This window comes from Rhinolophus sinicus, chromosome 12 (assembly GCF_057876585.1).
Source record: "Rhinolophus sinicus isolate RSI-liver-muscle chromosome 12, RSI-T2T, whole genome shotgun sequence".
Lineage (NCBI taxonomy): Eukaryota > Metazoa > Chordata > Mammalia > Chiroptera > Rhinolophidae > Rhinolophus > Rhinolophus sinicus.
This window is the reverse complement of record NC_142512.1, coordinates 17,178,852-17,194,376: the sequence shown is the minus strand read 5'-3', so window position 1 is coordinate 17,194,376 and position 15,525 is coordinate 17,178,852. Positions and strand designations below refer to the sequence as shown.

At 55.0% G+C, this 15,525-nt stretch overlaps 1 protein-coding gene across 3 annotated transcripts in view; it reads right to left on the bottom strand.

Moving 5' to 3' along the window:
• Positions 1 to 15,525, bottom strand: part of ATP2A3 (ATPase sarcoplasmic/endoplasmic reticulum Ca2+ transporting 3) — a 32,712-nt gene that overhangs the window by 6,039 nt on the left and 11,148 nt on the right. For all 3 annotated transcript variants that reach the window (XM_088801998.1, XM_088802000.1, XM_088801999.1), the window contains 14 exons: positions 14,548 to 14,652; positions 14,236 to 14,374; positions 13,867 to 13,947; positions 13,691 to 13,776; positions 11,638 to 12,102; positions 9,914 to 10,002; positions 9,631 to 9,733; positions 8,234 to 8,365; positions 7,737 to 7,862; positions 6,358 to 6,576; positions 5,907 to 6,242; positions 3,933 to 4,153; positions 2,805 to 3,007; positions 2,113 to 2,198 (listed from right to left, as the gene is read on the bottom strand). In XM_088801998.1, coding sequence (XP_088658124.1) covers positions 2,113 to 2,198; positions 2,805 to 3,007; positions 3,933 to 4,153; positions 5,907 to 6,242; positions 6,358 to 6,576; positions 7,737 to 7,862; positions 8,234 to 8,365; positions 9,631 to 9,733; positions 9,914 to 10,002; positions 11,638 to 12,102; positions 13,691 to 13,776; positions 13,867 to 13,947; positions 14,236 to 14,374; positions 14,548 to 14,652 — 2,391 coding nt within the window. The remainder of the gene's footprint in view (positions 1 to 2,112; positions 2,199 to 2,804; positions 3,008 to 3,932; positions 4,154 to 5,906; positions 6,243 to 6,357; positions 6,577 to 7,736; positions 7,863 to 8,233; positions 8,366 to 9,630; positions 9,734 to 9,913; positions 10,003 to 11,637; positions 12,103 to 13,690; positions 13,777 to 13,866; positions 13,948 to 14,235; positions 14,375 to 14,547; positions 14,653 to 15,525) is intronic.

Sequence of the window (15,525 nt, the reverse complement as noted above, 5' to 3'; positions counted from 1 at the left end):
AATTAGATTCCGTTCATGCCGCCTTCCATTTCGACATTGAAATCGAACTCGGCCAGCACAGTCTTTTGCTTATGACATGAAGTAATGAATTGTCAGGCACAGGCTTGATAAGGAAGTGGCTCTCGTCCCTGCAGCCCCGGGGGATTTTCTTCCTGCTTCTAAAGCTCACTCCCACAATTTGCTGTGACAAGAGCCCATGCATGAGAACTTCTGTCTTGTTCTCTTCAACATCACAGGATGAGTGTGAACAGGCCTAACCGTTCAACAGCTCCGTTCCCCCGTAACATAAATCTGAACTCTGGCGTCTCATCTGAACTCAGAGATCTTTTAAGCTAAGGGTTTGGAAACTGGGGCCAAGGGGCTGTGAAAATAACCCTCAAAGACAAACCTGTAAAACAACCGGCTGTCTAACCTGTCTGGTAAATGCCTTCATTTTCCTACACTGCGTAACTGTGGGTAAGACAACTATTCTCAGCCACAAGGGGCTGTTGGCACGTTCCTCTTCTCTCTCACGCAGGATGAAAAATTATAGAAGACTACAGCTTGGCTAGATTTCTTATTTCAACAAAAAGATGGAGACTCTTACTTAAATCAATAGTGGGATTTTCTCCAAAAACCAAGCTCTAGGATTTGAGACAAGTGTACATGTTTTTAAGTGTTTGGCATTGATCATAGAGCAGAGAAAATGTCCTCAACTTTGAACCCCCTCAGAGGCCAAGAGGACCAGATGTTCTGGGGGTTGTGCCACTGCGGTCGGGCCCCACTTCCCAGATCTTAATGCTATGCATACACGCACACACACAGGCAGTGCACACACTTCCCACTTGGGCACGTGCACACTCGGGCCCTTATGCGTGGGCACAGGGAAGCAATCTCAACAGGATCACATCAAGATGTTTCAATAGATCTGATGCTCTTGCCCTAAATACCCTGCCCAGTTCAGACCTTCTGGGTTTCACGAGTAAGCACCTGCCACACATATATTATGTCCCAGGACCTTGGCGATTTGGGGTCCGCAGTACAAAGGGTGGCAATAGGGACAGGGCTGGCAGAAGGCAGCCACGGGATGATTGGCACAGGCCTGTCTCTACCGTGTGGCTCCCACCGGCGCTGAATGAGCAGAGGTGCCTGAGGCTGGCCTGAGCCTTCTCAAGGGCTGGAGGCACCAGCCTCTGGGATGCGAGCTGGGCCCATGCTCTGCGCTGCTGCCAGAGGGAGAGCCCCATGTGCTTGAGGGCTGGTAGGTGCCAGAAAAGCATCCCCAGGCTGCCTCAGCCGAGATGTGAATAATGCTGCAGAACCCCTGAAATCACAGCCTCCCCAGGGAGGATGGCCAGTGGTAACCTAGCCCTCACACTGCCCTCAGGGTGGTCGGTCCCCTGACACTCCCTGGGATGGGGCAGGAAGTCAGGGTCCCTCCTTGGAGCTCTTCTATCTAATGGCAAAGGCAGGCACACTCAGAGGAAGAAAATCCTGCATCTCTGCAGCTCTCGGCTTTAAACAAGAAAATTTCAACTGGCTTTGCCGGAACTGCTGCAAAACTTCTATCAAGCAGAGACGTGCTGGCTGCTCAAACAGAGGGAGAGCTGACAGACAATAGCTGAAGGGTCTCCTTGCTTGCTTCTAGAGCTGTGCTGAGCTAAGATGGCCCTGTGGTGGGCACCTGTCAGTCAGGTGACTTCAAGAGGTCGGTGGGTCTACGGGGGTGGAGAGAGCCTGGCAAATCCCTGATTTCCTCAGTCTGACACTCTGCCTCAAGTTCCACCATGTAGGACTTCATATCTCTGAGTCTTCAATGTTTTGGGGGGTTCCCTAGTAAAGATAAGACACTTGTGGGCAGTTATTCCCCTTGGTCCCCTCTAACTAAATGATTGGGAGAAGAAATAGCCTCTTCTCTGGCTCGGGGGCTATGCTGCTCTCCCTACGTTTCCCGTGGCTTCTGAGCTTGGCTCCTTAGGTGGTGGATGTCTATATATGTGAATGGGGGTGGGGAGGGATAGCCGTTGGTCAACCATGGGGTTCTGGACCCCTCACCCCTGGAACTCCAATAACCGGATATGAGCTCGACTTTAGATATAACCCCAATAGGCTCCCTGGCTGTCGCTTGCTCACCAGCTGGTAGAAGGTGATGTGAGGTCCCTCGGCATCATACAGGAACCACCAGGTGGCGGCAGCCACTGTGGCCAGGCCGACGTACACTGCAGGGAGGGCAGGAGGAAACCAGCTACAGTGGACAAAAGCGGTTTTCTGGTATCCATTTCCCCTTCATAATAATTCCCTGACTTTTTGTCAGGGAGCCACCCTCTCCCTCTTGGGATCGTGTGGTTTGCAGGCACCTACCCTCAGTGCCAGTGGTGGGCCCTGACTGGCAAAGAGCATCTGTCACACCCCTGGCCACAGCGATTGGCTAGGAGGTAAGCAGGTAACCCAATGTGGGCCAATGAGAACAGGCCTGAGACTTTTTACCATACTACTGAGGAGGAGTATGAGAAAAGGCTTTCTTCTGTTGAATTTGGGGTTGTAATGGAGTCAGCAGGAGGGCTGCAGCTGCAACAGCCACCCTAAGACACAACAGCCTGAGAATGGAGCTGAGGCAGAACCAAAATATGCCTGTGATACTACTGTCTGAGGCTCGATCCAGCCACGCCTGAGGCGCGTGTGCTAGTCTCTTCAGTTAGATGAGCCCACACAGTCTTTTTGGCATAAGCCAGGCTGTCATACTGTCTGTAGTTTGCAAGCCTAACTGATACAGGGTCTCAGGAAACTACTGGAACCCCACGGAGGGCTGGAGCCCCCCCACTCACCTCCAATAGCCAGATATCGGAAAAAGAGCCAACCACTGATGAGGGCCTCGCGAGGGTTCCGAGGCATCTTCTCCATGATGTCCAGGTCTGGTGGGTTGAAGCCCAGGGCCGTGGCAGGTAGGCCATCTGTCACCAGGTTCACCCAGAGCAGCTGCACAGGGATCAGGGCTTCTGGCAGGCCCAGGATGGCCGTGAGGAAGATGCTGGAACCAGAGTCAAGAGCTCCAGCTCCCACAAATGGAGGGTCCAGCTCCTGCTCACATGCCAAACTGGGGAGCCCACCCACTGCCTCCTTAGCAGCCCCACCTTGCTCTGCTAGTTCTGATGTGTGTGCACACAGCTCTGCCTCACACTCGGCCACCCCTGTCTCCCTCAGTGCCGGCTCTGGAGCCCGGACAATCTGCTCTTTAGGCCTCTCTTGTTTAGGACATACTCTTGTTCAGGGCACGCACACATGTAGACAGTGCTTATCCAAACATATATATATCTGTTTACAGACATGAGCAAAAACCTAGCACAGGCCACACAATCCCAGAAACACTTACACACTTGCCCTGATGTACAGAGATGCAGAATTCACATGTATCCAGGCAAATATGTGTTCACCAAGCCCCACAGGCGTCTCTCACACGCAAATCTAAGTGTGCACACATTACGCGCCTCCACAAGTCCTCTGTGCTTGTACTCATGCCCATAGCTGTATGAGGGCACACATGCACCGTGTGCGTGCGTACACACACTCACATACACACACAGTCTCACTCAGGCACACACACCGTCCACACACAACTGTGTGCACACTACATGGACACACACGAACACATTACTGCGCAAAGGTGGGGCTAATTCTCCCATCTTGCACGACTCTAAAATGGGAAGGTTATGGCTGGAGGGATGATAGGGGACTTTTCAGGCACCTCCTTGAGGGCTGGGGTGCCCCAGGGCCTCTGGAGAATGACAAGGTATCCCCGTCCTAGCCCATCTGAGGTGGGACCCTAGAAGGCCCCAACCAGGGCAGGTCACATGTCCCTCCATCCCTGAAGCCCCATCCCAGGAACAGGCATTTCCTTGGTCTCAGGGATGCAGAGCTAGTCCAGAGAGCTGGGAGGACAGAACGCAGGGCCTCACCAGACAACTTCGCCGACATTGGAGGAGATGAGGTAGCGGATGAATTGCTTCATGTTGCTGTAGATGGCCCGGCCCTCCTCCACCGCAGCCACAATGGAGGCAAAGTTGTCATCTGACAGGACCATCTCTGCTGCTGACTTTGCCACTGCTGTGCCGGAGCCCATGGCAATGCCAATCTCTGCTTTCTTCAGGGCCGGGGCATCATTCACCCCGTCTCCAGTCTGGAGGCCAGGTTAGGTGGGTTCACACCTGAGAAACATCCTTTCCACCTCCCCATCTCCCGTCAACTCAGCCTATCCCCAAGCTTAGGGATGTCCCCAAGGAAAAAGACAGCTGGACAGAGCAAATAGTGAGGTCATGAGCTTAGAAACTGGGGTGGGGATGAGGCTAAAGGGAAGGCAAGGAGTGCAAACAAGGACAAAGTCGGGGAAAAGATCATCAGGTCTTCTCTAAGGTCAGAGGAGATGGTGAGGTGGTGATAGGCATGAGGGTGGGTCAATGAGGAGGGTGGGGATGAAATTCATGTAGGACGTGGGGCAGAAGATGAAATTGATGTTAAGGATAAAGTTAAGGTTAACTCAGGAGTGAGGTCAAGGTCCTGGCCCAGGTCAAGGACCAGGTTAGGTGTTGTAGTCAAGGGGAAGGTTGGAGCCAAAGTCAGGGTCAAGACTGGACTCTGGCTCAAGATTAAAAATTAGATTAAGGTAGAGGTCAAGTCAAAGTCAGAGGCCTAGTCAAGGCTATGGTCCGTATCAGGAGTGATGTCATGGTTGAAGTCAGAGTTGAGTCAAGGTCAAGATTAGAAACCAGCTCGAAGTTGAGGTAACATAAAGTGTTAGCCTAGGGGGATCAAGAGCAATGTCAGGGATCAGGTCCAGGTCCAAGTCAAAACTAGAACCCATATCAGTGTTGAGCTCAAGGTAAAGAATCAGATTAAGATGGTTAAGGTCAAGGTCAGGAACCTTCTGTGTGAAGGTCAAAAAATAAGTTCAAGAACAAGGTTTCAGTTGTAGACAAATCAAGGTTGGTGCCCAGTTCATTATCTAGGTCAAGGCTGAGCCACTGGTCAGAATTAAGGTGAGGGTGAAGGACTAGGTTAGGTTGGAGGTCAAATTAATAACAGAGGCCCAGTCAGGGTTGAGGTCTAAGTCAAAAGTCAGATCAGTGTTGACGAACAGGTCAGCAATCAAGAATGAGACAGAATGAAAACTGGACCCAAACCAAATGTCCAGCCACAGGTAAATAGATAACCTGGCATACTCACCCAATGGCATGTTACTCTATAATAAAAAAAAGCAATCATCTACTGATACCCACAACAACATGGAAAAATCTCAAAAGAAACCAGACACAAAAGAGTATATACTGTATGATTCCATTCATGTCAAAATCTAAGACAGGCAAAACTACCTTTGGTGGAAAAAAATCAGAACAGCAATTGCCTGTTGTGGGAGGGGGCCTGAGGGGGCAGGAGCATGAGGGAACTTCATGGGTTGGTGATAATGTTCCCTGTCGTGATAAGGCTTTGGGTGACACAGGTGTGTGCATTTAGCAGAACTCATCTAATAAATGGCATGCTTGCGAACTGCGCGTTTCATTGCATGCAAGTTTTACCTCAAACAGGAAAAAAAAACCAAAAACAAAAGAACCACAAATACTGCTCTCTAGAGTAATGAAGTGTACTCATCTCTACAACTTACTCTGAAATGCATTTAAGAAAAGATGGATTAAGGATGGATAGATGGATAGGTATGTAATAAATAAATTATAACAAATATATTATTTGTAGAATCTAGACGGTGGATATACAGGCACTCACTTGAAAATTATTTCAATTTCTCTTTGTGTTTGAATTTTTTTGTAACAAAATGCTGGGGGAAAAAAAAAATGAAACAGAAGCCGGGGTTCCAAGCCCTGTGGCAAGCGCTTCTCCCACTCCTCACCACCTCCCCCAGGCTCGTTTTGTGGCCTCACCATGGCAGTGACCTCGTTAAAGGATTGCAGGTACTCCACAATTTGGGACTTGTGTGCAGGTTCCACACGAGCGAAGCAGCGGGCTGTGCGGCAGGCGTGGCGCTGCTGCTCGGGGCTGAGGTCATCGAATTCACGGCCCGTGTAGGCCTTGCCCGTCACATCCTCTGTGTCCTTGAAGATGCCCAGCCGACGGCAAATAGCCACAGCCGTGCCTTTGTTGTCCCCTGTGATCATGACCACACGGATGCCCGCCCGGCGGCAGCGTGCGATGCAAGCAGCCACCTCGGGCCTCGGAGGGTCCAGCATGCCCACGCAGCCCACGAAAGTCAGGTCCGTCTGTAGGGAGGGGGCAGATGCAAGTGGGGCCTGGGCCCATCCACAACCTGCCACCTACCCGACTGCTGCAGGTGGGCGCACAAGCCCAGTGCTAAGGCCTTGTGCCGGCACCTACCTCATACTGCACAAACTTGCTGCAGTCATCCAGCTGCATGACTTCCTTCCTTGGGGGCTCGTCCCGGGTAGCCAGTGCCAGGCAGCGCAGCGTATCCAAGCCTGAGCCCCAATCCCGGATCTTGGCCAGAATCTGCTCCCTGGCGGTGGTGTTCAGGGGTACTGTGCGGTTCCCCACACGGACTGAGCTACAGCGCTCAATCACACTCTCAGGAGCCCCCTGCAAGGTTGGGGAGGAGTGAGGAACTTGTCAGCCAGGACCTCTCGTCTCCCTCCTGCCCAACTGAGGAAACTGAGGCCCAGGTATAGAGGAAGGCCACTGAAGAGCACAAACAGCAAGGCACGGATCAGAATCCATTCTTTGAAAGCCCAGAGTGGGAACCAAGAGGGAGCCACTACGAGAAAATCCAAAGGAAAAAGGGGAGCGGGTCATGGCCACCCAGGGGATGGCACCCTCCCCCCACACCAGCCCGTAGCTGGGAAGGCCTGCTATAGCATTTTGGGGGTGGGAATGACAGCCCTCCTGTAGGCCCTTGGTGCTACTGGGATCCCAGTTCTGTAAAGGGGTCGGCAGCAGGAGGCAGGCTGAACCCTGCTTGGGGACCAGAAATAGAGCCATGCAGAGAGTGTGGTGGGTATGGCTCTGAGAAGGACGTCTTGGGGGTGGCAAACCCCTCAGTGGCCTTGGGGTCTCACCTCAGACATCACCCCACGCCTGGGATTAGCCTCTGAACAACATGCCATCTGTGCCTTCTTTTTCTCCCCAAAGGGCACTGTTACATTTTCAAAACAGCCAAGCTCTCCACACAGAAAAAGCCTTTTCATTTCAAAAGGGGCCAAAACCTCCGTGGTGGGGTGAAGTGAGGGCTGTGATTTCTACTTCAGGTTCCAAAGCAGCAACAGGAGATGCTGTGGGCAGAGGTCTGGACAGGGCTGAGGCCTTTCCTCTGGGAAGTAACACGAAGCATCAAAGGCGGGCATGACCCACCTCAACACTCCCAGTCAGAGGCTAAGGGCTTTGGAGACCTGTTAGCCTGACCCTGCTATTTAGATGGGGAGAACAAGCTCCATGGAGGAGCATGGGTGACCCCAAGGTCATGTGACAAGGCAGTGCCTCTCAGCCCAGAGCTGGGGCCATGGCGAGGGGCAGGCCTTAGCCCCTGGCCCTGGCTTCGTCTCCACCAATCCTGGATCCTTCTCCCAGTTCCTCACGGCAGGCCCACCACCCTCATTCTGGATTCATTGCTTTGACAGTAGGCCTCACACCTCCCTCTGTCACACCTCCCTCTAGCTGCAGACTCTGGCTCTTCAGAGGACTGGAGACCAGGTCCCTAGGGCCCTACGTATGAAGAGGCCCCAGGCCAGTCAGGCGGGTCCCACCTTCACAAACATCTTGCTGCCCTGGGCCCCCGGGCCAGTGCGGGTGGGCGTGCAGTACACTGACATGGACTTCCGGTCTCGAGAGAACTCCAGGGTGAACTCCTTCCGCATCAGCTGCTTGATGACCTGCAGGGCGCAGGGGGATCAGGGTGTGAGGGGCAGAGCCAGCAGCTCTCAGTGCTTTCTCACCAGTCTCTCGGCCCCATGAAAAGACTCTTGCTCCCTACACAATGGTCCTGGCATTCGAGGCCTCCATCTCCCTCTCCAGCCCCAGAAATCTTAAAAAGTTGCCATTTCCTGACCACGCTGTGCATTTCCCAACTCCAAGTTACAGACCACACTCCGTCTTTTCCTTTCTTTTCTCTTCTCCCTAGCCAAGTCTTACTAAGGTCCTCCTCCCAGAAGCCTCCCGAGAGTCCATTCTCCTCTCTCTCTTCTCCAGATGCCCCAGAAGGCCCAGCCATGAAGCCTGTGGCCTGAGCCCCGACCCTACTCACCGCGTTGCAGGCACCAGCTCGCTCCACCCGGGACAGGGCCTGTAGGTCGGTGTCAAACACGTCCATCTTCTCTACCAGGCAAGTCAGGGCTGTCTCTGTGGCCTCTCCCACCTTCTCATATATGCCCTTGGCCTGGTGGGGCCCAGAGTACAGGGAATGAGGGGCAGGCCAGCCTCCACAGGGGCTTCCAGCCTCACCTCCCACTCACTCCCCACTCACTCGCTGCCCTCTGGAGCTCCTTCTGCCAGTTACCTGCAGCCTCTTTTGCTCCAGGCCTGTGGGCCCTTCTCAGTCCAGCTGACTGGGGATCTGGGGGGTGTCTGGCACTGACACTCACCTTCTCCTCTGACCCTCCCTTCTCCCGACACCAATGGCCATGCACCCCACCTGTCCTCTGCCTTCTCTGCTGGCTCCTTCTCAATCTTCTTTGCCAGGTTCCTCTTTCTAAACCCTGCTGTCGGGGTCCTGCTTCTTCCCTCCCACCCTCTCTCCCTGAGGCCTCATTTGGCCCCTGCCTCCACCTTTCACAGGCTCACGACGGCCAGTGCCCAGACTAGCCTTGACCTCTCTCCTAAGCGCCAAGCCTACATGTCCACTGGCTGCCCGTTGGACCTTGTTCCCTGGGGACCCTCAGGCCACCTCTCTCCCTACATTTGCCACTTTAGTGACAGTCTCAGCAGGACAGCAATCAGAAGCTACCCTGACCCTCACCCTCTCTTTCACCTAACCAGCCACCAAATCCCAGGATTTGGGCTCCTGAGTCTTTCTTCAACCTACGCCTTATCCCATCTCCCTGAGCCAAGACTCAGCTGTCATCGCTCTGGATAACCACACAGGGCTCCCTGGCTCCAGGCTTGCCCTGTCTGTTCTGTCCCCCACAGAAGCCTGGGGGATCTTTTGTAAATGTAAATCTGACCATATCACTTCAGTGCCTGTCTACTGCCCTCAGTTTGGCATTGGGCCTGACTTAGTGTGGCCAAGTCCTTCCCCTCAGATGGGGCATCCTCCTGCATGCCCCATTCCACTGCTGCAGCCACAGGGAAGAGCCTTCAATGCCGAAAGCACATCAGGCTGTTATGGCCTGTGGCCTTTTCTGGGCTGTGCCTTATGCTTGAAACACCCTCGTTAGTCCTACACCCCAATCTCTTCCCTCAGGCCCTTCAGCCCCTTACAGTACAGTCCTCCACGGCCCAAGAGCCCCAGAGCCTGGTGCAGAAGCCAGTCAGACGAAAAGGGAGGGGTGGCAGTGGAGGGTGTGCAGGGGTGGCAGGGTTCCTGGGGTGTGGCACTCCAAAGGGGCAGGAAACACCCACCCTGGGAGCTTTGAGACTGTGGACGAAGGGTCTGTCTTGAAAGCTTGGATCCTAGGGAGCTCGTGACAGGGAGTAGGGGCTCACCTCGTTGTAGTCCAGCGCCGAGTCGTTGCACAGAGCACAGATCGTGGCCAACTCCACCAGCCCATCGAACTGCCCACAACGCACCAGCTGCTCTCCCTGCCGCCTGACGAGCCAAGCGGTTAGTAGAAGGACCTTGGCCCCGCCCCCGGGAGGTGTCCAGCCTTTTGGCCCCGCCCCCAGGAGCCCTCACTCATTGAAACTCCCAGAGCTGTGCTATGTAGCCGGGTCCACCAGCAAACCACGCCCACCTGTGCCCAACTCGCCCAGCGCGCCCAGCACTCACACTTCGCCCTCCGGAGCATATGTGGTGCCAGATATGGTGAACTCGTGCAAACGGCAGGCACCTGCTTCCACCTCAGCTACAATGAACATCTGGGAATGGGAAACACAGGGGCATGCTGAGTTGAGCTCTCACCTCCTTCCTCCCTGGGCAGCCGATTTGAATAAAGCCTGACCCCAAGGAGGGGTCCTGTGGGCCCTCAGGGAAGCTTGTGGCCTTCCCTCCCTGAGGGTCTCAGAGCTGCAGCATAAGAGTAGAGTTCAGGCTGAAGTGAGGCCCCTCTGCTCTGCCCAGGTGTGTCCAGCTCCAGTTTGCCCATTTGCTCTGGACTCCTGAGGGGTTTGTGGCAGACTCTTCACTGTTCTAGGGGCAGCTCCCAACTTGACAGAACTGTGTGCTGGGGCAGGAAGCCTGGATGCTTGCCCATCTCGCTGTGTGACCTGGGCTGAGCACCTGAGCCTGTTTCTCCACTGGTAACATGGGGAGAAAATGGGATCAGAGTCCAGCTGCCCCTCTTTTCCCTTCAAGTGGATGAGTTCCTGGCCTCCAAAGGAGGAAACCCATACCCCACTCTGGGGCAGACCCCTCCTGCCCAAAGGTGTCTACAGACAGTAAGGGCCTGCTATGTCACCCATCGCCTACCTGTGCACTTCATGGATGGGGGCTCATCCCTCCCAGGGAAGACCATTTGTCAGCCAGCTCTGCCAGCGAGATAATTCTTGCTTCCTGGAAATTGCCTCACTGCATATTCCCAAACCTATGGCCAGCCCAGCACACAGTAGGTGCTCATTAAATGTCCCTTCCTTCATGCTCTCTTCCCTGCTCCTGGGGGCAGCCCTCCAGCCAGCACAGCCTCTAAGGAGTGAAGTTCTTCTCAGCCCTTCATCAACATGTAAGGCCTCTACAACTTCCCTACATTGTGCTTTTCACGTCTTCATTTCTGTTAAGGACCAGTTTGTTCAAATGAAGTCCTACGAGGGATTTTAGCAGCACAGTCAAGCTGCTGGTGACCCTTTCCCTACAGCAGCCTCTGATGGGTTTTGATGGGGCTTTAAGGTCTCAGATACAGAGTCTGGGTTTCCAAGGCCCAATGGGCAGACTATAGGAGCAGGGGTGGGAGAGGAGTGATGGGAGAACCTGGGACGGGTAGGAAACCCACAACCTTCACTATCACCCCACCTACTCTCTGCCCCATGGGTCTGCTGGACTCTCAGCCAGAATCCCTGGAGCATGTGGACAGTGGGCCCAGGATCTGGGATCAAGTACCAGGGAATGAATAATTCCTGCCCTGGCCCTTCCCAGGTCATTGGAGCTGGCATATCTGGTGACACTGCTGACCGCAGAGTTATGGTGGAGGAGGATGGAACCTGGGTCCCAGCTCAGCTTGGTTCAGATGCCAAGGCTGTATTTAACCCTCTCCTGCGTTCTCTCTGGTTAACTGGCAGGGCTTGCACACTCAAACTTCAGATGAGGAAACTGAAACTCATAGATGGGCAGTGACCTGCCAGGGTCCTATAGTGACCCATGGGTCCTAGCACATGTCCTGCCAGGCTTTGCTGCTCTGCCCCATGAAATCCTGGATCTGCTCCCCACCTTGGGGCAGCCCACACATTCTGTCCTCCATCCCTGGCCAAAAAGGAGTCAAGGAACAGCCCAGAGAGGGAGCCTAGACTGCCGAGTGTTACACAGCAACACAGCGAGATCCCCAGCTGGCTGTAGACACTCACCCGGCAGACAGACATCTGATTAGTGGTGAGCGTGCCCGTCTTGTCGGAGCAAATGACCGAGGTGCAGCCCAGGGTCTCCACAGAGGGCAGACTCCGCACAATGGCATTCTTGCGTGCCATGCGCCGTGTGCCCAGCGCCAGGCATGTAGTGATGACAGCCGGGAGGCCCTCGGGGATAGCAGCCACAGCCAGGGCTACAGCAATCTTGAAGTAGTACACGGCGCCGCGGAGCCAGGAGCCGCCGTGGGCTGGGTCGGCAAAGTGGCCAATGTTGATGACCCACACAGCCACGCAGGTCACGGAGATGGCACGGGACAGCTGTCGCCCAAACTCGTCCAGCTTCTGCTGTAGCGGCGTCCGCTCTGGCTCCACAGCCACCATCTGGCTCCGGATCTTACCCAGCTCTGTGTGCAGGCCTGTGGCCACGGCCACCCCCAGTGCCTTGCCTGATGCGATGTTGGTGCCCTGGCCAAGGGAGGAACGAGGGCAGGGCTGCTTAGCACCCCAGCCAGGGCCAGGACCCCGGACTCCTGCAGGCCAGGGTAGGGTTCTTATTCCCCTGCTTGGCTCGCTCTATCTCCACGCCACTTAGTGCTCCTAGACTGACGTAGCGCCGTAGTACTGAGTGACTGCTGTCATCCCCATGATAGTTCAGCTCTGGGAAGGCAGGGACTGGGTTCCGCACCACATCCCCAGTGCCTGGCATGGGACCTGGCACAGAGGAAGCACTGGGTCCGTACTGACAGTATGATCAACTAGCACAGTACGGCACCAAGCCATTGAAATATGATTCATAAACAACCAGTGTGGCCAGACAGGAGCGCAGCTTACTATGATCCCAGGGAGACAGTCTGTAACTATTTACTGAAGAATCCGGAAAACTTGAGCTGAAGTCCATCCATTCCCAAGGCCCTGGTAAAAGCCCTAAGTCCTGTTGTAATGGCCAGCCAGCCTTGCCTGCATGTCCTCTTCTGGAAAGTGATCCAACAGAGGCCCAAGACACAGCTGCTCTGAGGAGGCTAAGCACTCAGTACCCCTTCAGACAGGTGCCCTGTGCCTAGGCTGGAGAGAGGAGGGTGCTGGTGGCAGCCACAGCTTCTCCTTTGCCCTGAGTAATGCAGCTTCTGCCTCCCACTTGCAGGCTCCTCAGCTAAGGAAATGACTGGCAGTTAGCCAGAGCATCCTCCTGAAAAAACTCCTTAGTGACAGCTGCTGATGCCCAAGCATGCCCCTGGGAGTCCCCTCCTCACCCCAAGGCTCCCCTGCATCTAGGCAGGGTGCTCTCCTCAGGAAACGCTCTGGGTGAAATTCACTTTCTCCATTTCTGTTCATTTCCGGGAAGTTTCTCTGGCAAGTGATAACTTGGGGCCCCGGGCCACTGCTGACTGGGCTGAGCTTTCCTTGTGACCTTGGTGCTTGGCTTCAGGCTGTTTCTGGGCAGCCCATGAGCATCACTGCTTAAGTCCCTTTGAGGCCACTGGGGCAGATCACTCCCACCAGAGCTGAACCCATCACTCTCCCTAAAAAGAGCCAGGAGGGCCTGGTGTCTTGCCTTGGGGGTTGGTTTTCCCATTGGAGAAATGGACTGTTCCTGCCATCTTCTACCACTTTGGCAACCCTCTTCCCTCTAGAAGATTCTCTGTTGAGTGACTATAGGCAAACTCCACTCCTCTCCAGATTGAGGCAGGACAGGCCTAGCAGGTAAGAGGGAGAGCTCTGGAGTCAGACTATGTGAATTCACTTCCCAGCTCTGCCATTCACTGGCTGTGTGACCTTGGGCAACGTACTTAACCTCTCTGTGCCTGTTTCCTGGCTAGAAAATACAGATAAGGAGAGCATTTATTTCAAAGGTGCTGTGAGAATTAAATAAATTAATACATGTAAAAGGTTTAGAACAGTGCCAGGCACAGCCTTCAGTAAACACAAGCTAGTATTTTACTATAAGTTTGTACGTATTGTCAACAATCGATGAGGTTCTTCCCTGTAGGGCTTTAACTGATTCCTCTGGATTCTTTTTATTATCATTTTCCAAGCAAAGGCCCCAGGGACTCACGGAAAATAACATGTTCTTCTTGTCCTGGTTCACAGCTCTGGGATCCGGGATGGCATCTGTGTGCTTGGTTATAGACACGGATTCACCTGGTTGTAGAATCAGGAATGAGAAGCCCCACGTGAAGATCCCCACAGCCCCCGCCCCAGCCCCTGCTGAGCCCGGCCTCCGGGCCTCACCCGTCAGGATGGACTGGTCTACCCTCAGCGTGGTGGATTTGATCTCGATGAGACGCAGGTCAGCAGGCACTTTGTCTCCCACTGCAGGGAGGAAACGGCTGAGTGTGGCTTTGGGCGCCGCCCCCCGGGAAATCCAGGAGGGCTCCCAGGAACGAGGCTGGGGCTGAGAGGCAGGGGCCTACCCTGTGATCCCTCAGGTGGACCCTGCTCCCTGGCCTGCAGGCTCATCTGTCCAACGGGCTTTGGGCCAAAGAGCTTTGGAGGGATCTGATAACCACCCCCTCTGCATATACGGCCAGAAAGGTAGGAGCATAGAGAGGGATGGGCTCACCAGGGTCACGTAATGAAAGGAGGAGGCCCCCATCATACCAGCCACTTCCACGATGTCTCCGGGGACGATGTCGCGGGCGCGGATCCTCTGCACACCCGTTCGGTCCGCGCGGATCACCTTGCCCATCTCAGGCTCATACTCCTTTAAGGCCTCGATGGCACTCTCAGCATTGCGTTCCTGCAGAACACGAGGCAGGCAGAGGTCTGTCCCTGCTGGCCCCAGTAGGCCACCCCCTTGACGTGACACCCTTGGGGCTTGGGATGGACATGGAAGCAGGACTTGCGCGCGGTAGAGGTTCCACGCAGCAGCCGTGAGAACCCAGGGTCCAGCCCCACCCCTGGGCCTCTCACCTGCCACACGCCGACGATTGCATTGGCCACGAGGATCAGCATGATGACCAGCGGCTCCACAAAGGCTGTCGTGGTCTCCTCGCCCTCCTCAAACCAGGCCAGGATCTGCCAGGATCAGAGCTGGTGAGCTGTGGGCCAGGGTCTGCTCACCACTTCCTTTGTACCCTGAGTCTCTTGGGGGAGACGCCACTGGGGAGCCCGGGGCTTGGAGAGGGCTATTCTGAGAAGGCCTTGACTCAGGACACCCAGACCCTGAAAGCAGTGGCAGCCACAGCCCAAGTCCCACCCACCAACTTTCAGTGATGGGGGCAATCGGACAGCTGCCCCACAGCTGGAGGTCTCACTGTCGGCCTGGCGGTGGTTCTCCAGGTGTGGTGCCCAGACCAGCATCAGCGTCAGCTGGGAACTTGCTACAGACGCATCTCAGGGTCCATCCCAGATGTCCGGACTCAGAGACTCTGGGGTGGGGCCCAGCGGTCCGTGTTAACAAGCCCAGGGGCTCCCGCTGCAGGCTCACATTCACCCTCCAAGGCCGGGGCCAGAGGAGCACGATTCCAGCCAGAGCCCAGGCCCGGAGGCGGGAGACCAGGTTCAAATCTCGTTCCCACCTCTTGGCCCAACTGGATACTTGTCACTCCCCTCGTGGGCCTCCGTGTGCCCATCTGTACTGTGAAGGGGTACCGGCACCCTTTCGGCTCAGCCGTTTTAGGCACCTGCCTTATCCATGACTTTTATCCCTGAAAGTCCATTATCCATGGGCCTTTTTTTTCTCTGTAAAAGTCCTCGGTTTCCAAAAGGAAAGTGAGAGGCCAGGAGGGACAGACATAGCTGGCTGGAGGGGCAGTTGGTCCCACCAGGGCCGCTGCTGCTCTTGCATGTCATGTCACCAAGATGAGGTCTCCCTCCTCCCCAGGCCTTGCTGGGCACAGGGCCAGGGGCAGGAATCAAGCCCACCCTCAGGGAAGCCACTTCTCCGCG